The sequence below is a fragment of the Syngnathus floridae genome, chromosome 2 (genome assembly GCF_059516105.1).
Source record: "Syngnathus floridae isolate MCC-2025c chromosome 2, RoL_Sflo_1.0, whole genome shotgun sequence".
NCBI lineage: Eukaryota > Metazoa > Chordata > Actinopteri > Syngnathiformes > Syngnathidae > Syngnathus > Syngnathus floridae.
The window spans coordinates 11,313,887-11,333,747 of NC_142414.1; the positions used below are offsets into that span (position 1 = coordinate 11,313,887).

Sequence of the window (19,861 nt, forward strand, 5' to 3'; positions counted from 1 at the left end):
TTTTCAAATGTGCGTATAAATGCTGGGTTAAAAACAACTCAATTTTGGTTAAAAAATTGGACCGGCTCAGGAAGTTGTCTCAATAATCGATCAATAGGCGTGTATTGCTTTTATTGTGAAAGACATCACCGGAAATACTAGGTTTTCTTGACGCCACTAGTAGTCGCAGGGAGGAGAATCGGCTGGACTGCCAGTTGGCGACTTGAGCAAAAAGCAGACTCGGGTACCGTTGGCACTGCTCACGCGGATTGCCTGTCCCTCTCTATGGATTGCCAGAGGGGAGGCGAGAAAATTGTGCGTTTTGTCGTCGGGAGCTGGTGAGTCCCCCGGAGGACTCGGCGGTGCTCAAATCCCGGAAAAGCGGACGAAACGCAGAAGGAAAGGCAACAAACGGGAAAGGGGAGCAGGCAGCCGTTAGAGATGTGCGGTCAGGCCGAGATTGTGGTGGTAAGTCCAGCACAACACAGCATCTACTGCGACGTGTCCCCCATGACACCCCCCGCCCCCCCAATTAACTTTTTTTCCGACCAAGATATGAAAGCAGACACGTCAAGACAGGAGAGAGTAGCTCTTCTTACCTGAGCCCTGTGAGGGTCTGAAACGAAGCACAGCAGCATGTCAGCGGCCCAACAACATGCTAGCTCACTCTCACCGGCCACGATTTTAGGCTGAGGAAATGGCCAGACGACGACGTTTGTTTCCCCACTCGGTTGTTTGCATCCCATGGCCGCAACCGAGTGACCCCCCCGCGCCCCCCTTAACAATGTTGCATAAACGTATTGTGCAGGATTGCGACATATGAATGCTTGGATGTGGAACGTGTACGGTCCAATGTGAGGAAGAAAGTTACCGTGTTGGGATATTAGCTTCAAGACACAGTAGCTTCCCTGCAAGATATTATTTTCTTTTTATTTATTTTTGTCGTAATGGCAACTGATATTTTTATGCGTTCCATATTTCAAACTATGAATTCACAAAAGTCAAAACTAACTTGCATCTGTCGTCAGCGTAGTTACATTATGACTACATATACAATGGATCCTTGTGTCTTTTCCTCTCATGTCAAAAAGATGAGCTGAACTTTTATAATTAGTAACTACTGTTGACCAAAATATTTTTTAATCATACCTTGAACACTGACTACCTGTACTCCCTTGTGTGGCCAAATATAAACCGGAATAGTAAATATTCAGCCAAAGCTGCCGAGCGTTCCTCCGGCCTGAGTCAAATGCTTGAAAGTATGTACGAAGCTGACACACTTTGTAATCGTTGTTCCACAGGCCTCACTCCTTCGTCTGTTGTAGGTATGCCTGTCTACTAGGCCTGGGCTGAGCATATTGTTCTGAAAGGAAACGGATAACAAACAGGGGAAGTGAACATGGCTGGGACGGCAGGCTTCTTTTCCAACGGGCCCGTTGCGTGGATGGACAACGACGCAGAGATGAACAACCTCTACCGAGACCTGGAACTGGGCACAGTGCTGACGCTGTTTTATTCCAAAAAGTCTCAGAGGCCAGAGAGGAGAACTTTCCAGGTCAAGCTGGAGACAAGGACCATTATCTGGACCCGGGGCACGGACAAAATTGAGGGAGAAAGTAAGTACCCATCTATACACAATACCAAAATTCTGACTTTTATTCGCGCCCTGCATAAAATACCTTGATACTGATTCTATCTATATCGAAAAGCGCTTACTTCATAGCTGCATGCATGTCTTTTTTACGTCTGCAAAAATTTGTTGTGGCAATTTTAATGTCTGAAGTTTTAGATGGATGGATGAGTTTGGATGGATGGGTTGTGCATACATGCTTGGTTTAAAATGTTTTGAGAATGTAATGTGTGTTATGTTTGGTACTGCTATTTAAAACTTGATTTGGTCAACTTTTGAAACAGTATTTCCTATAATAATAAGTTGTTCTCAGGGGTCTTTTGCTTGACTTCAGTGTCTGCCTGCCTGCCGGCCGTCCGTCTAATCTTTCTGCAGTATCTGTTGAGCGAGCCTGTCTAATCTACCAATCTTTCTTGACAGTGACGAACTAGCCACATCAAAGTTCTTTGTTCGCAAAAAGATCACAAGACCGATTAAGTCTAATGCTGGATGCATTCAAGTTGCAGAGCCTCTAGACTGTGCCCAGTTTAGGCATTTAGGCATCCTAATTTCATAATGTAGTGGCTGAAAAAAATCTAGGTTATAACGTACGTCTAATCAGGCGATAGAGGGTGTAAAAAATCTCCTTGACTCTAAAAAAAAAACATATTTACATTTTCATATGTACTAATGGATGACATTTTGAAGCTTAGGAATGGCGTTGCAGTACAGGTACTAATATCATACTGTCAATTTCAGTTGGCAAAAATGACTCAATACCGTAATTCCTGAATATCATTACTTAAAAATAAAAAAATCTGCCAATGCCCTCCAACAAAAAACGGGGCTGCCACGCCGCGCACCTGCCGCCGCATGACTGCAGAAGCGCCTCAGTAATGTGCATCAGCCGGTTAAATCCTTCTCATGTAAATGAATAAATATCCACATTTATTGTGCGTGTAAAGAGTAAGTGGATCACTCAGATCACGCTTGCCATGTAACAGCTAAATCCTTGTACTTGGATATTTGCCTTACCGTTTGTAATTATCTCACTTTTGTGGTGAACGGAGATAGTCATAAGTGGTGTAGAGACAAATAAGCATCCGCACTCACACCTACAGGCAATTTGGAGCGCTTGATCGACCTACCACGCATGTTTTGGGAATTTGGGAAAAAACGGAGTTCTCAGGGAAAACCCACACAGGCACGGGGAGAACATGTACACTGTATATCAGTAGTGTCAATGTTAATTTTTTCGTGATAAATTATTCTAAACTGTTTGTATGTATTTTTTGTGCTACCAAATAGATACAAATTACCATACTATCTTTATAGTATTATTTTAATTAATAAAAATAAAAGTCATTTTAAGTTGTTTACCTGTCAGCTATAATTGCATGGCTTTTTTTTACTGATATTTTCAGTTTTTGCCATGTACTGGTATCAAGGTATTTTAGTTTCGGGACAACACTACTTGGAGTGAAACTTTTCGCGAGCTCGCACACTGCTGGCGAAGTCCCATTCACTTGTGTGAAACATCCAGCTTGCATCCCTAAAAGTTCAGTCCATGATACACTCTGCCCCTATAAACAACAATAAAAATTAGTCTGAATCCCTGAGTCATGTACTTGGGTGCAAGTGCTGCACAGATCTACGAACATGCAGTCTTCCACTGAGTTGTGTAGTTTTATGTCTACCTCTGGCCTAAGCAGGATGCCCTGTGCACAATTGCTCTGGATGCATCACACTCACAGATGTAAAAAGTGAAGAAAAAAAAAAAGAGAATATTTCACTTTATAATTTTTTTGCAGGAATATTCCATACATGCAAATCTCTCATACACACCAGTTCATGGCTGTATTTTGATACATCTTGAGAGGTGAATTGATGCCACATATGTGTTCAGGAATAGGTTGTGATTTTTTTTTTTTTTTTTTTAACATTTAGAGGTCCTTATTGTAATAGAAGAAATTATCCTTTTTTATTTCTATTTTATTTCAGCAAGAACAACAAACTTATTACAACTTAATTTCACATTTTACATGACTCGTCGAAAAGGGAAGTGGGTTGAAGCAATTCTGCTTATCTAGTCTCGTCCCGATTACAATCAAGGGTTTCACTGCCAGACACACAATCTACATTTGCTGGTCCAATTTAAAATCACTGTCCAATTTAACACCTACAGTAAATTTGAGACAGTTGATTTTCGATAAAACACCAGTGGGAGCCAATCAACTTGGTTTTATGGGCTGCACTTTTTGAATGTTTAGAAAAAAAATACTCACAACTTGACTGTGTTTTTCCTGTTACATTCAAAATGCACAAAACATAACTGTCTGCCTATGGAGAGGTTTGAATCTGTTCTATATGTAATCATAAGAGATCAAATGCTGTTCCCACAATACCTGTAACAGAGACCACAAAATATTTTATGACTTGTAACTCAAAACCTGAGTGTGCACTCATAAGAACAAGCGGTGTTGAAAATGGCTGCTTTGTTGGGTTGTACAGGAATGCACATTTTGTTTGTGGACATTAGAAGTGTTCGTAGGAGGCAAAATGCAGAGCTGAAGGAAGTGTGGCAGTGTGGTACACAGGCGACATGCGCTCATCTCCTCTAATAAGGTTATACCCCTGCCTACCTCCTTATTTCCGGCATCTGCTCAAGTAGGCCCCCACAAAGTTTGACACAAAGGACTGAAACAAATCAACCTGTCCTGGTTTCCGCACGTATGGTGAACTCAGTGACGTGTAGCTTGGGGTGGGGAATCGGGGGGATCATACAGTCAATGTATGAATGTTCCGATACTTACTCTCTTGTAGCATACTGTTATTCTCGTTCCTGCATTCCTTGTCCAAAATGCTTCTTCATGCTCAATCACAAGCTGTCACAATTCCCGCAACACATGCCAAAAGGTTTAAAAGGATCTGACTATGCATTGAAGCCCAAGGTAGGATCAAATCCAAGTCAATTATTGCAATGTCATGCAAAATAATATATAGCGGGCATCATTTGCAATTTACTGTTTCATTCCCCCCCCCCCCATTTAGGTAATGATTAACATTTCAAAATTCCCCCCTTATTCATCACAAAAATACCATCCTCAGTCCATCTCTTTTTTTAAATTCTCTTTCCTTGTCATTCATCCACGAAAAGGGCAATATGCCCACCTCTGTTTATCATTTTTCAGGCTCTAAACTTATCTGGGCGTCATGCGGTTATGGTATCAAACCAAAGTTAAACGTTTGGACACCATTAGAGTCATCACCGCATGTAATCTTTCACACAGCCACTGCAAATAGCAATGTATTTGAGTCCATTCAGTTCAGGATTTTACGACACTGCACGCTGGCACTCGTAGGAAATGTCGTTGACTTCGGGCAAAACACTACCGTTTTTGTACATGTGGCGCTGCCATAATCAACAAGAACTGGAAAGTTCCCTAGTGGAGCTTTAAAGATGCAATACAGGTGAAACCTGTTAACGGTTTTCCACATTTTAGCATGGTGAAATTCATCATGAGAAGACTCAGCTGTTTTTTTGGAGTGTTGGGGGGGTGTTCCAGAAAAGAGCATTTACACCTTAACACAAACAGATGTGGTGTGTAGGCGACAAAATCACAGGAAGTGTGGTGCAGGAGCAGGAAGAGTGTCAAGAGCTGAGAAAAAAAAACATGTGATTGTGTGCGTGCGTGCTTTTGTGTGTGCGTGTTTGCGTGCTTGCGTGAGTCTCCTCACTGCCAAGGTCTTAAAAGCAGTCCACATGCAAACTTCTGTGTCCACTCATTAACAAGAGGCAGGTTCCAAAAATCTGCCATATGTGTCAATGAGTATAAAAGCTTGATTGAATTTTAACTTGGTTAGCAGCCAGCTTTGTCTTCTCTTTCCCCAAACTCATACTGCTAGCTTTTTGGGGAGGAAGTGGTGTTTATTTGTTGTTGCAGCTTAAACGAATAAAACATTTCAATCTCTTCCTACTAATGCAGCAAGTTCAACAAGTATTCTAAGACAGTGCAGCGTCATTGCATTAAGTATCCATACATCGATTTTCGGAACAACTTCGATCCACATTCAACCAAGCCATAGCTCAGCTGAATCTTTCCAGCACTTATGTCGTGTCATGTCATATGTGTGCCCTTATCACCAGTTGACATCCGAGAAATCAAAGAGATCCGACCCGGACAGAAGTCTCGTGACTTTGAGCGCTATATGGAGGACTCTGCAGCCAGGCTGGATCAAGCTCACTGCTTTGTCATTCTGTACGGGACAGAGTTCCGCCTTAAATCTCTCAGCCTAGCAGGTATGTTTTAAAAGGTGTTTGTATGTCTGGAAAAACATGTAGCGACTTTTCAAAAATGATTGTCATTGCTTATAGCAACATCCGATGAAGAGATGACCTTGTGGGTGAAGGGGTTAAATTGGCTTGTTGCTGACACGTTGCAGTCCACAACACCACTTCAAATAGAGAGGTAAAGCAGTACAAGGTGGACCACGTCTTGGCATTTGCTGTCGTGTTTTTAATGCATCATATCCATCATTGTTTACATTTAGGTGGCTGCGGAAGCAATTCTATGCCGTTGACCGCAACAGAGAAGATAGGTAAGTTGCTTTCATTTGAAGTTTCACGTTGGCATTTGCGTAGGAGTTTTTTCCGTTGTTTTGATTTTTTTGGGTGGGGCGGGGTTCCGTGTTTGACCACCACCACAACTGGTATCATGTATATTTAGAGTGTTTTTTGAAGCGGCGGTCGATTGTACTTAGGGAAAAGGGAGTACGTTTATGAGCTACAGCAGGCTTGCGTAATGTTAGGTGTAAGGAAGAAACTACATAACCTCCCAGTTATAGACCAGCAGTTTTTCATGCTGCAGGAAGCAGCCCATGTAAGACTTATAGTAATAGACAGAGATGTTTGTCTGTCGCATCCTGGACGAGAGAGCAAGTCCGCTTTACGTGCGTCTTCATATTTGTGTTTGATTTTTTGCTCTTGTCTAGGATATCCTGTAAGGATCTGAAGAACATGCTGAGCCAGGTCAACTACAGGGTGCCCAACATGAGGTTCCTCCGAGAGAAACTTCCGGTAACCTCACTTTACTTAACAATCTGGCTTGCACTTCTGATACTTTTCCTGGTTGCTTTTGTATTTATCACCAAGCTTGAGATGAACGACGGAACCTTGTATTGTCCTCGTCTTTTTTCAGGACTCTGAGTGGAGAAACGGAGAAGTGTCCTTCAGCCAGTTTTCACAACTTTATCGCAACCTCATGTTTGATGCTCAGAAGAACGTAAGTTTATATAACGCATCTAGAATTTGTTCACAGACAAGTCTGTCCGAGGTTGTGCATCCCCCCGGCCTCGACAATCCACCCCCACAGTCCGATGCCATTCCCCGGGCACGCTTCCTCCCCCATCTGTCTGTTCTCAAATGACTGCAAGATCAATACAGTCCAGTTCAAAACTCACAAGCCCTTCTAGTGAAGGCCATTAGGACACACATTAACACACTCCTACAGATGAAGAGGAGGCAGGCTGGGGCATATTTAAAAGAAATGAATGCCTGCCATGACTAACCACCCTCATACAACACCAGTTTGTGCCCATCCTCAGGCCTCCAATTAAGTGACATTTTTTCCCTCTTTCCTTTCAGCTCGAGGTCCCATTTTTGCAGAGGTAGGCCAAAACTAAACAAATAAGACAGTGCTCAGCCGCATCCCATATGTGTGCTTACTGAGGCATTACTCTCTCCGCCAGGTTCATTGACAGACCAGAGCAGAGGATCTCCCTTGAGGACTTTAAGAGCTTCCTGCTGGATTCTCAGATGGTAATAATCCCTCTGCTTTATTGCACATCGCTTCCCCTAATTCTTGAATAGGTTGGTGTTTTTATACACTTTGTGTTAAATGCAGGATATGTGGGCCACCGATAGCATCAAAGTTCAGGAGTTTATGTTCAGCTACCTGAAAGACCCTCTTCGAGAAGTGGAACAGCCTTATTTTCTTCAAGATGAGGTACGCATGCGCTTACATTTTTTTTGGTTTTACTTTCCCAATATTATTTTTAACTGCAGAGGCTTTTTGCTGGCTGCTGATAAAATGTGAAATGGTATTGTTTGTGTAGGTAGGTGGTGCTTGGTAATTGACACAGGAAAGCCCAAATATGGCCTTAAACACCTCCCACACAATTAGAAAAGGTTATCTGTGGTATTGTGTTAGTTGTATACAGAAAGTGACAGATGCGCTCTGTGGTTGCCATAAAGCAGTGATGGACTAGACAGCAGAGAACAGAGAGCACTTATGCAAACCAGCCTGTAGGAGTTGGTGCCGTCTGTTTTCACGGGGTCATATTATGGCACATAAAAGCGCTTCATGCTGGGAATCAAGCACTGAAACATCTTGCGACATTCTCCATCAAGTCTAAAACCCCTTCAAGTCTTCTGTTTTTTTATAAATATTAGGAAATCCCTCCAGTATATCACTCCCATCGGGCGGAACATTTGTACCTCCAAAAAAGAGAGCAAGCCGTTTTCAACACTTTATATTGGTCAATAATTTGTAACAAATAATATTAACCAATAGGATAGGTGAAAATTACCAAATTGTGAAATAGGAAGTTCCAGCCTGGTGCCAGTGATATGTGACATATCAAACAATATACGTACGTCTTGTTTAATTCATACCTTGGTTTCCTGTAGTTTTACTGCTCAAGTTTCTATCAACGAGTAGTTATGTATATGGGAATATTATTTATTCGACTTTATTGTCCTTTAACAAATTCATACTCGCTGAGTAAAATATTATTTTGTGCTTTGGTCTGGCCTGTCTAGTTCCTGACATACTTATTCTCCAAAGAGAACACCATCTGGGATTCCTCCTTGGACCAAGTATGTCCAGAAAATATGAACAACCCTTTGTCCCATTACTGGATCTCCTCTTCACACAACACGTAAGGGTCCAGCTAGTTTCTGTCTATACTTACTGTTGTGTTACGGAACACTTGAGTTGGCATCTTGGCGTGAAACTTCCACACCTTTGAACTGACGTCATCAATCAGATAATCAGTGGATAGTTCAATAGGCAAACTGCCTATATTTTGTCTGGAAACTATGTACATGTTCTCCTTCAGTTGAAAAGTGTGTGAAACATTGTTCTAATGTGCACCTTTCTATGCTGGGCGCCAAACTCAAAAGGGAGAATGACAACATTGTTGCTTTGATAGAGTTTGAAATGGGTGTTTGCACAGGGCAACAAAAGAAAAATTGCACCATGACGTATGTGTGTGTGCGCGATGCGGGTGTTGATGCTGCACAGTGAAAGAGGTGTGCATACTTTGACTCGTCACATGTTTATTTTTAGGTACCTGACAGGAGACCAATTTTCCAGTGAATCATCTCTGGAAGCATATGCGCGCTGTTTAAGAATGGGTTGCCGCTGTATTGAATGTGAGTAAACACTGGTCGCTCAGTTAATCTGCCAATGTAGCTACCACACCCTCACAGCTGCACGCATGCGTACACAAAAGCACCACACACATGCACACACAAAGCAGTTTCATAACCACTGTATATGATCACAAACGTGAACTAGTAAAGCTGGATTCTTTGACTTGCGCGAAAGAGTTAGCATGTCATAGAAATTGAATCACGCCTCAGACACTTGAATTCCAATACCAAGGTGAGGTTCACATTCAAATTGTAGCTCTGTAATACTGGTTTCTATTCCTTTTGACTGTATTTGCAATCATGTCGCTACATGTGTTTTGTTTCTGCAGTGGACTGCTGGGATGGTCCAGATGGAATGCCAGTCATCTACCACGGGCACACGCTTACAACAAAGATCAAGTTCTGTGATGTGCTGACCACCATCAAAGAGCACGCATTTGTTACGTCAGAGTGAGTTCCCAGAGACTGTCAGGCCCTCTTCAGTGTCGTGTTCCAGGCGTCCCCAGTGATGTATGACAAAGATAATCACGCTGCACAAATAATGTGTGGGGAAACAATGTGACCTGAGGAAATTGTACTGCGTGAGAAAATAAGATAAGAAACGGCACCTAAGTGCAGTGAAAAGGGGAAGTTGCCATTTTTTTAAGTCTGATCTCTCCCTACAGCTTTCCCATAATCCTGTCCATTGAGGACCACTGCAGTATTGTCCAGCAGAGGAACATGGCCACTCACTTTAAGAAACTGTTTGGAGACATGTTGCTCACCAAGGCGGTGGATATCGCAGCGGATGGCTTGCCCTCACCCAACCAGCTGAAGAAGAAGATCCTCATCAAGGTTGGGCTTCCTATGTCATCTTTTTAAATCAACAATGTACACTTAGATCTTTTGTGGCAAATTGATTTCACTGTCTGCTGTATTCTCTCTTTGGCACACGTCACGTAATCATGTTTTCACAGTCAAATTGCATAATTTTTCATGTTGTCATAGTTGTAAATTCATCTTTCATCTCACTGCTCTCCTTTTCTATGTGGCAGCATAAGAAGCTCGCTGAGGGCAGCGCCTATGAGGAGGTGTCCACCTCCACTCCCTACTCGGAGAACGACATCAGCAACTCCATCAAAAACGGAATCCTATATTTGGAAGACCCGATCAATCATGTAAGTGCCTTCGGAACAGACTGAAACTTTCATGTATCTTCTGGGACACGTTTGTAATTTATGTTCACCCTTTGTCTGTGTACATATTATTGGCCTTATATTATTATTGTGTAATTGTATCCTTCTTCGAGCCAAATATCTTCGAACTGCTCTTCCCGCTTAGATGGTGGTCATATTTCTGTGCAACACATGGATGCTCTAAATAATTAATGTAGCTCACACATTCTGCCTCCTCATATCCTGTCCCTCTCGCTGCAGGAGTGGTATCCTCATTTCTTTGTCCTGACCAGCAGCAAGATCTACTACTCAGAGGAGACCTCAAGCAATCAGGGTAACGACGAGGAGGAGGAGCACAGAGAGGTAAGTTGGCCTCACTTTACGTGACGCCACCCTGGGACCACACTGTCCCCAGCCTCTTTGTAGATCATTGCAACACTTCAATTATGTGGCGTCAAGTATTTCCTGTTTGTGTTGGGTTTGAGCTCTTTTATCAGTCCTTCCTGCTAATCGACAGGTTTCCAATGGGATGGATCAGCATGTCACAGAAAAGTGGTTCCATGGAAAGTTGGGCGCAGGGCGGGACGGGCGACAGATTGCTGAACGGTTGCTGTCCGAGTACTGCCTCGAGACCGGCGCGCCGGATGGCTCCTTCCTGGTTCGAGAGAGTGAGACCTTTGTGGGGGATTACACACTGTCTTTCTGGTATGTTTTTTTTTTTTTATGTACTTTCTGAAAATTGTGATAAAGCAATATGTACGTCGTCATCTAAAGGAAGATGGCTGAATTGTTTGGTTTTTACACATTTTAAATGAATATTTTGGAGACATTCTAATTGAACTGAATACTTTAGATTTTCATTTTACACCTAATTTGTATTGGGGACATGAAATAGACGACTGCAGTCAAACACTGATTCATCCTAGTGAATTTGCATTTTATGGATTTAATATTGTCATGTTTGGATCATTGACTTTGTCATTGCATTTACTCTGAATAAATCCAGTCACAAACAGAGTAATCAAGGAAAGTGATGGATTGAATGTATATGCTCAAACCTTTCCAGGACAGGACAATATTGAACAAAGTGATTTTTGAAGGTCTGTTATACAGGCTCGCAAGCACCCTGGAAAACCCCAAAACACATGAAAAGTTCAACCAAATACACTACTTCATAAATGCTGTGACTCTCCTAATAATCTATACTAGCTAGCTACGTATTCATTATTTATTTATTTATTTATTTATTTATTTATTTATCTTTAATTTGTGAAAATGCCCATTCTAATACATTAACTCACGGAGTGAAAACGAAACACATTTGTCACTTTTTTTTTCTCATCCATCTCTTCTAGGCGCTCGGGACGAGTGCAGCATTGTCGCATTCACTCCCGCCAGGAGGCCGGCAGCCCAAAATTCTACTTGACTGACAACCTGGTGTTTGACACGCTCTTTGCCCTCATTAACCACTACCAGCAGGTGGCCTTGCGCTGCAATGAATTTGAGATGAAACTGACTGAGCCTGTGCCGCAGACCAATGCCCATGAGAGCAAAGAGTGAGACTCAAAAACATATTAAGAATGAAAGAATTGTTTAGAGGTTGTTTTTTACAAGTTTACCATGCAATCATCTACATGTCCTCTTATTTGACAGAATTATAATAAATCTTTTTTGGACAAAGATTATAACACACGCTAGGGATTTGTCTCAGGTAGATAGATTCTTAAAGTTTCAATGTTGATTCCTGGATGGATTGTTTAGCATGTGTTGGTTGTAATTACCCTTTTCTATTTTTAATTGAATGAGTCTTTTGCATAGCGCTGAAGACAAACATTATCGTTGCTTGTACCCCACTGGTAATCGCTGATTTAGGACATCAACACAAAAATACAGAGAAACATGTTTTCCTTCAATTAAAAAGTGTGTGGAATGCTGTGATTTGGTTTAATGTATTAATTGGAGTGCCCGGGTGATGATAAAATCAGAAAATGTACCTGTTCTCATCTGGTCTTTCCTCGGTTGTTTGTTCCAGGTGGTACCATGCCAACCTATCTAGGAGTCATGCTGAGAACATGTTGATGCGAGTTCCAAGAGATGGTGCTTTCCTTGTCAGGAAGAGGGCTGAATCCAACTCATTTGCCATTTCCTTCAGGCAAGTATAGCTCTGATTTAAATGTCACGTTCAGAGAGATTGTAAGGATAGATAGGCATCAATCATGTGATAGGCTGATAATCATTTGTTGTCTGCCTATGATTGTTGCCATGCAGGGCCGAGGGCAAGATTAAGCACTGTTGTGTACAGCAGGAAGGTCAGACCGTGGTGCTGGGCACTTCAGAGTTTGACAGCCTTGTGGATCTCATCAGCTACTATGAGAAGCACCCTCTATATCGCAAAATGAAGCTGCGATATCCCATCAATGAAGACACACTAGAAAAGATTGGCACTGCTGTGAGTACCACTTTGGACTGACTGGACTGGTTTGATCTTTATGTGCTTCTGTAATCTTGAATGCAACAGTGACAGTCCGATTATGAGTTTGTCTTGTCTGATAGGAGCCCGACTACGGGTCACTTTACGAAGGCCGAAATCCTGGATTTTATGTGGAAGCCAATCAAATGCCTGTCTTTAAGGTGAGTGTCAGCTATGGAGATATTTCAGTTGAATTGCTACCTCTGACAATTCTTGCACTTTCTGTCTGCCTTTTGCAGTGCACAGTAAGAGCCATGTATGAGTACAAAGCCCAAAGAGATGACGAGCTCTCCTTTACTAAAAACGCCACCATCTCCAATGTGGACAAACAGGAAGGAGGATGGTGAGTTTGACATGCATCGTAGAAGGAGCTCTCATGCTTTAAAACATATCGGTGGCGATGAGTGCTGGTGGGAAGATTCCCGGAGTGACTGTGGCTTTAGTTGATTGAAAAATTACACTTCTACTAGGTGGAAGGGCGACTGTGGAGGGAAGAAGCAGCTGTGGTTTCCTGCAAACTATGTTGAGGAGATCAGTCCGTCAGCCGCAGAGCCAGACAGAAATGTGAGGAGCAAATCTACGCAGCGCTCTGTGCTTCCTCGGCTTCACTCGATTCACCTATGCTTTTCCTTTATGTCCAGCAGGAGATGACAGAAAACAGCCCTCTGGGAGATCTGCTGAGAGGAACTGTGGACGTCTCCTCCTGTCAGATTGGTGAGCACCACCCTCTGCTACCCCCACTCCTCTTCCTGTTCGGTTCGATGGCAGCAGTAGGTGCCGGCACTCATTGTGCTAGGGCAGCCTTCTTCCAGGATTGCAATCTCAATTTTCAGCTAATTGTGCTGCATTTGATTTGTCTAGCTCTAGTATTACAATAGGTCATTTTTGGTTTTATTGTAATTCTTTTGTTTCTTTATTATCGGCAATCTAGGCCCTGCAGCTCGGCAGGGCACACCCATCTTGCATTGATATGCTCACTGTAGTGAGGCTCTAAAAGTTGCTTCTCTGTCCTTAGCTGTGCTTTTGTCTCCCTCTGGCGGCAGTAATGAGTTTGACAAGTTGTGCATTTACTGATGTATGGGGAGGTGATGTGTTGAAATGTTATATCCCAAACAAATGGATTAAATTGTGTAGGCCATAGAAACAGTATTGTCTTCACATTTGACACCTGTGTTTGATGTACATAGCCGCATGATTTATGTGCTTAGTCCTTCAGTGTTTTGGGGTTTCATTTACACTAATATCAAGTATTAAGAATTTTTCTAAATTATTTTTGGAGAGTTCAGCAATCAAATTACATGTACATAAATTCAGACAGTAAATTTAGTGATGGGGATGCTCACAAAAGTTGTGTTAAGACTATATTTTTTATTTCTACATCTGTTTCCGGAACAGGTGTGCGGCCGGATGGGAAAGGAAGCAGGCCACATGTCTTCTCCCTTGTGCCAACCACCGCCATGCGGTCTGGACAAGTGCTGGAAGTTGCTGCCAGCAGTCAGGAAGAATTAAAGGAATGGGTTCACAAGATTCGTGAGGTGGCGATGACCTCCGAGGCAAAGGTGTGTGTGCCCCCCCCACATACACAGACACTTTTATATGTTCCTTTGTTTTGTACTTTCTGTGGTTCCAAAGTGACACATAACCACCGGAGCTTTTGCTCCTTCATTGGCTTTGGTTTCCTAACGTCAGTTGCATGTCTTTCCATAGCTGGAGGAGGGGAAGATGATGGAGAGGAGAAAGAAGATTGCACTGGAGTTGTCCGACCTGGTTGTCTACTGTAGACCTGTGCCATTTGATGAAGACAGTAAGTTGTACGCAACTTTAATGGTGATATTGCAGTGAACCACCATTTCATCGTGGGTGCGCGTGAATGTGTGAATTTTCCTCAACAATTCACTGGAAAACTCACCTGCTGGTTTCACGTCTCCATGTTTTGAGACTCTTTTGTGGATAAAGGCGTCAAAGCCTTGGCTGATAGGAAAGCAGTCATTTCTGTCACAGTTGTATATAGAAGTGATGCAAAGGCTAAAATACAAATAATTTTGGGGGAGGGCTAAATTCGACCTGGGTTGTTAGCAGAAGTTACTGAGAGTTCACCCCACACAAGGTAAGTGACTTAGACATATCATTGAATTGTATTGGGAGTTACTAAAATAAACTGTTATTAAAATGGGGCATTAATTGCTCAATTTTTTGCCAGTCAGGGCTCACTCCCTCCCCTGTACAAACACTAATCCAGGTGAGTCAACACTGTCCTTGTTTCTCGACATCCTCTAGAGATTGGCACGGAGCGCGCCTGTTTCCGGGACATGTCTTCCTTTCCTGAGACCAAGGCGGAGAAATACGTCAACAAGATTAAAGGGAAGAAGTTCCTGCAATACAATCGACTGCAGCTGTCCAGGATCTACCCTCGAGGCCAGAGACTGGACTCGTCTAACTACGACCCTCTGCCCATGTGGCTCTGCGGCTCACAGCTTGTAGCGCTTAACTTCCAGACGGCGGGTATGCCCCATTTTTCACACTTTCCGAGTCAGAACGTGTGATTGTTTTACGCTCCTACTGTCGCCTGTTCAGATAAGCCCATGCAGATGAACCAGGCCTTGTTCATGTTGAATGGAAGGAGCGGCTACGTCCTCCAGCCCCCCATCATGAGGGACGACACCTTTGATCCCTTTGACAGACACACGGTGCGGGGCCTCGCGGAAGTCACTCTTCAGATCGAGGTATTTCTGTTCTTGTCATCTGTCCAATTTTGTTGGTATCGGCTAAATGAATGTGAGGTTTTTTTCCTCAATATTGATCCAATAGTCATGGTGCATCCCTAGATATGTTCATGTTGTTATCTGTTTTAACTGTTTTAACCATGTTAAGCACTTGGTAAGTTTGTTCCATGAAAAGTGTGATGTAAACAAAGTATTTACTTGCGTCTATTTTTAAAGGTGTTGGGTGCAAGGCACCTACCCAAACACGGGCGTGGCATTGTTTGTCCTCTGATCGAGATTGAGGTGTGTGGGGCGGAGTATGACAGCGCCAAGCAAAAAACAGACTCGGAAGGTGAGTATTGAGTGTCAAAACAAAACAATTGTCTTGTCAAATATCGATTCTTAAAGGAAAAAACAAGCTGCGGAGCTCTGCATGTGATAGTTAGCACCCTTAACTGTGCTGTAGTTATGATTGTAACCAAACTAGAATTACCTAGGGTCAATTTTAAATAAGCATAGATAGCAAGTACTGGCACTTGATAATGCCTTTCAGTCTTGCAATTGTGAGGATTTTTCGTTTTCATTCAAATTTTGTTAAACAAATGCAAACGTGATTGTTTTTTTACTCCGTCATGGATATTCCGTTCCTGGGACAGAACGGTCAAATCCATCTGTCCTGGACGGACACCGATTTTTGCGATCGGAAGACAAAAAGTTTTTTTTTTTTTTTTTTTGGGTTTTAATAGGAGGGGGAGGGTTTCTCTGTCCCTTTAAATGTCTCCAACTGGGTCAAGTGCCGACTGACAGAGACACGCCCGGCCTGCCTTGCCTTTTATCATGCGCCAATACAGACAATATGAAGAATGAACGACGTGCCGCTTGTCTCGAGCGAGTTCACTGTGTTTGAATTCTGGAGGTAATGTCGTGACTTTGCTTCAAGCAGACAAGAGGAGGAGCACTTCTCCATCCAAAAAAGAAAAAAAACGTTTACACAACACCATGCAATATGGTGACAGACGGATGTTGTGTCGGCAGCTAAATGCTCTCCTGGTTGTCACGTAAACAGAAACAATGCAAACCACTCACGAGATACTCCCAGCCATGTGAGAAAGCTGGCTGTGGTGTTGTATGACTCTCAGTCCACGGAATACCGATACCAGTATCGTACCTCTGTATTTCAGCATCAGAAACTGATACCACTACCATTCATTTTAAGTACTGTTGTTAAAAAGAAAAATTAAAGCAGCTCATCAGCTCTTTCTTAAAGACAAGTATTCATATGCACAAAGCCACCTGTCTGACAAGCTTATAATAAGCTGCAAGCATATACTACTGGCGGAATCAAGCGGGTAGCCTCCAGGGTATGAAGCTAGACAAGGACCCAGTGTGTCAGCGTGACGGACTGACGTGCCGCAGCGCGTCGCAGGCTCATCTTCCTCCACCAAGCTTTCATGATGGGAGGAATGCTGGCTCGGCATAGAGCGGGAGAGAAAACTTTGGGCGGTTTAACTCTTAACTAACTGCTATGCCGTATTTGAATTAATAGATTAGGCTTGTATGTGTGTTTTTTTTTTTTTACGCCAAAACTTCATTGGTCTGACTGCTGTACTTTTTCCTTCTGCAGCTGATAATGGTCTGAACCCCACGTGGCCCAGAAAGCCATTTCAGTTTGCAGTAAGCAACTCATCCTTTGCCTTCTTGCGCTTCGTGGTCTACGAGATCGACATGTTCAGTGACCAGAACTTTCTGGCTCAGGCCACGTTCCCTATTCATAGCCTAAAGACAGGTACGCTGCTGGTGCATTGCCGTCACTTGCTAGCAAAGCGGCGCCACCCTTGTGGTGACCTCTTGCCTTCTGCATTGTGCCAGGTTATCGCTCAGTCCCTCTGAAGAACAGCTTTAACGAGGATCTGGAGTTGGCCTCCTTGTTGGTCCACATGGACATCGTCAGAGGAAGAGTAAGCATTCATCTTGTGTTCCTGAGAACACTGCCATCATGTGAATAGTGATACATTCCTACGTTTGAACAATTTAGTCTTCAGTGACTCTAATATATATATATATATATATATATATATATATATATATATATATATATATATATATTAAAAGGGAAACAAATTGACAATTTTGGTCCAGATTTGAGGACATATGACAAGGTGCTGAGGCTGTAACACACAATATTGAAAACAACAATTGTGATGCTCTCAGACACAAACCTGTGTTGTCTCCAAAACGGCCAAAAACGGTCTTGTCGGCAATTGTGCATCCAATCAGATGTGGCCATATGATCTCAATGTTACCAAACTTAAGACCGTATTAATATTTGTATATGTTTGAAAAATGTAGACTAATAACATAAAACACCACCAGTGTTTTAACGCATGTCCCTTTCCAGGATGAAAACGGAGAGATCATATGCCCGTTCCTTGCGACCCCGTCAAACACCGCATCGGCCCACGCCGGACGAGAACGTTTCGGGGAGCACGGTTCAGCGTCATCCGTGTCCTCCATTGTGTCGCCCGTGCCGCAGTCGGCCGGTCAGGCCGCGGCGTCGTATAGGGGCCGGGAAGGCTCCTTCGACTCTCGCTACCAGTCACCGCTTGACGACTTCAGGGTATCGCAGGAGCCACTGCTCGACCACATGGACACGCAGAACAGAAGGTGTGTGCGGACTGGCGCGAGGGTTGATTAGAAGGTTCCAGACGTGACTCTTCTGTGGTCTTCGCCTCCCCCTCAGGATGCTACGGCGAACCCGAGTGGGCGGAGAGAACCGTGTCTGAATCCAAAAGCCGCCCCCTCCCCCACAACCCCTCCAACAACCCTCCACATGCCTCTGCCCGTACTGATGATGTCACTGACTGCTGTGAATACTGTTTCCATGGAAACGCCCACCACCGCTTTGGCCTACATTTCAGGCAGCTCACACGATCCACCCCACACCTCACGCCCCGTTCGCCCAGCCCACTCACCATCGTAGAGGGAGGGACCGCCACGCCAGAGAGAAAGCTGGTTGCTGCACACGGGAAGAAGACAAAAAGACGTTCCAGCTGCTCAGTGAAAAGTTTGAAAGGGTTTCCTGTTACGGGCTGTTTACTCATCTCTGTGTGTGAAAATGTATTTATTCCTGCTGTGCTGTCGGACAGACGACAGCAGCACCCGACCTGCTCTCAAAGAGCTCCCATCTCCCCTCATTTTGAATTATTCCCATTATTTAAACATTCATAATGTGATCTTTCCATTTCCTTTCTATGTATATGTGTAAAACATGAGGGCTCTGTGACTGTTTTGAGCATTTTTCTCTCTCTCTCTCTTGCTCTTTTTGTTCTTCGGGGGGAATGTAATGCACCTCCTTTTTACATATTTAACTTTTTTTTGTGAAAGGCATCAGGAAGAAGTCATAGCTGGTGAGACAGCACATGTAGCCATTTTCTTTTTGTTACATTCCAAAAAAATCACAAACTTGCACATTTGCGTTTTCAGTTGCTCATTCATTTGTCCAGTTGATCGCATGATACAATTCGGTTCATCTCGACAAAAGTGTTTTAATTCCGAATCGTGGAAAATGTTACAGCGTCATGATAAGAAAGCTGTCCATTATGGTCATTTTGTTGAAGGAGTGGAAAAATATGCCATATATTTAAATAAGTTCCACCACTGCCATCATGTGTTTCATAGGTTTAAAGTTGCACTGCCGATGCGCTTTTGTTGAAATGTCAACCATCATCTTTGTTTACGCCTTCTGGCTTCTGCATGTTTGTAAACTCAAAGCAGGCGGGATGCCGCTGCTCTGCGGACGGACGTCAAGGTGCCTTCAGTGGGTTCACTCGAAGCTCGTGTGTAACTTTGCCCTTTTGTTTTCTCTCTGTCGTGATGTTAGGTCAGTATTGTTGCTCAGTGTTCCAACACTGAGATTCCCAAGCCATAAGGGTTCATGAAGAGCTGGAGGTTCAAGCAGGGATGTTCAAAAACGCTTGTTCTACAGAAAGTTTTTAGAATTGTGTGTGTGTGAGAGAGAGAGAGAGGAGTGTGTGTGAAAGAGACTGGGTACCCCGTATGGCTTTTCCCCACCAGCTGTCAATGTTGCAGTACTGCAAATGTCTGTCTACAGTACACACCCCCATCATTCACTTGCCGACACACACACACACACACACACGTCTCGACTGACTTGGTCTAAGCAACACGGAAAGACAAAACGCTGCCTGTTGCCCTTGTAATCATTTTTTTTTGTAATTTTTTTGTTTTTGTTGGGTTCATGCAGTTTAGTGAAAGAGGAAAAATGGATGAGAAAGTCAACACCTTGGATGTGTGGTGCAAGGCCCCAAAGTGTCTTTTTGTTAACTCACTGACAGTCTCGCCTGTCCGTAATGTGCCTAAACTATGGAGAGGCAGTGTATTCATTTTAATTTTGCCTTTCATAAGAAACATATTAAAGCTTAAGAATAAAATACTTACTACTTAACACAACGTTGTCCTTGTTCCGCTATGTAAAGATGCCATTCAGTCTTG

The 19,861-nt window shown here is 43.2% G+C and overlaps 1 protein-coding gene across 3 annotated transcripts; it reads left to right on the top strand.

Annotated features, from left to right (window-relative positions):
- Positions 1-142: 142 nt before the first annotated feature.
- plcg1 (phospholipase C, gamma 1) lies at positions 143-19,819 on the top strand. Of its 3 annotated transcripts, none has more exons than XM_088369073.1 (33): positions 143-447; positions 1,281-1,595; positions 5,736-5,888; positions 5,964-6,057; positions 6,140-6,187; positions 6,581-6,665; positions 6,787-6,870; positions 7,233-7,255; positions 7,337-7,406; positions 7,492-7,593; positions 8,409-8,527; positions 8,938-9,023; positions 9,353-9,473; positions 9,689-9,857; positions 10,058-10,180; positions 10,439-10,540; positions 10,695-10,882; positions 11,533-11,733; positions 12,210-12,329; positions 12,446-12,626; positions 12,731-12,808; positions 12,887-12,990; positions 13,118-13,211; positions 13,289-13,361; positions 14,043-14,206; positions 14,355-14,451; positions 14,925-15,149; positions 15,222-15,370; positions 15,587-15,701; positions 16,974-17,135; positions 17,219-17,307; positions 17,748-18,013; positions 18,090-19,819. In XM_088369073.1, exons 2-33 carry the CDS (start codon positions 1,379-1,381, stop codon positions 18,130-18,132), a joined length of 3,945 nt encoding a protein of 1,314 aa, XP_088225199.1. In that variant the 5' UTR covers positions 143-447; positions 1,281-1,378; the 3' UTR covers positions 18,133-19,819. The 3 variants fall into 3 exon arrangements, with proteins under 3 accessions (XP_088225199.1, XP_088225198.1, XP_088225201.1); XM_088369072.1 differs by having other exon boundaries at positions 1,305-1,595; XM_088369075.1 differs by having other exon boundaries at positions 1,305-1,595; positions 13,292-13,361.
- Positions 19,820-19,861: the final 42 nt, after the last annotated feature.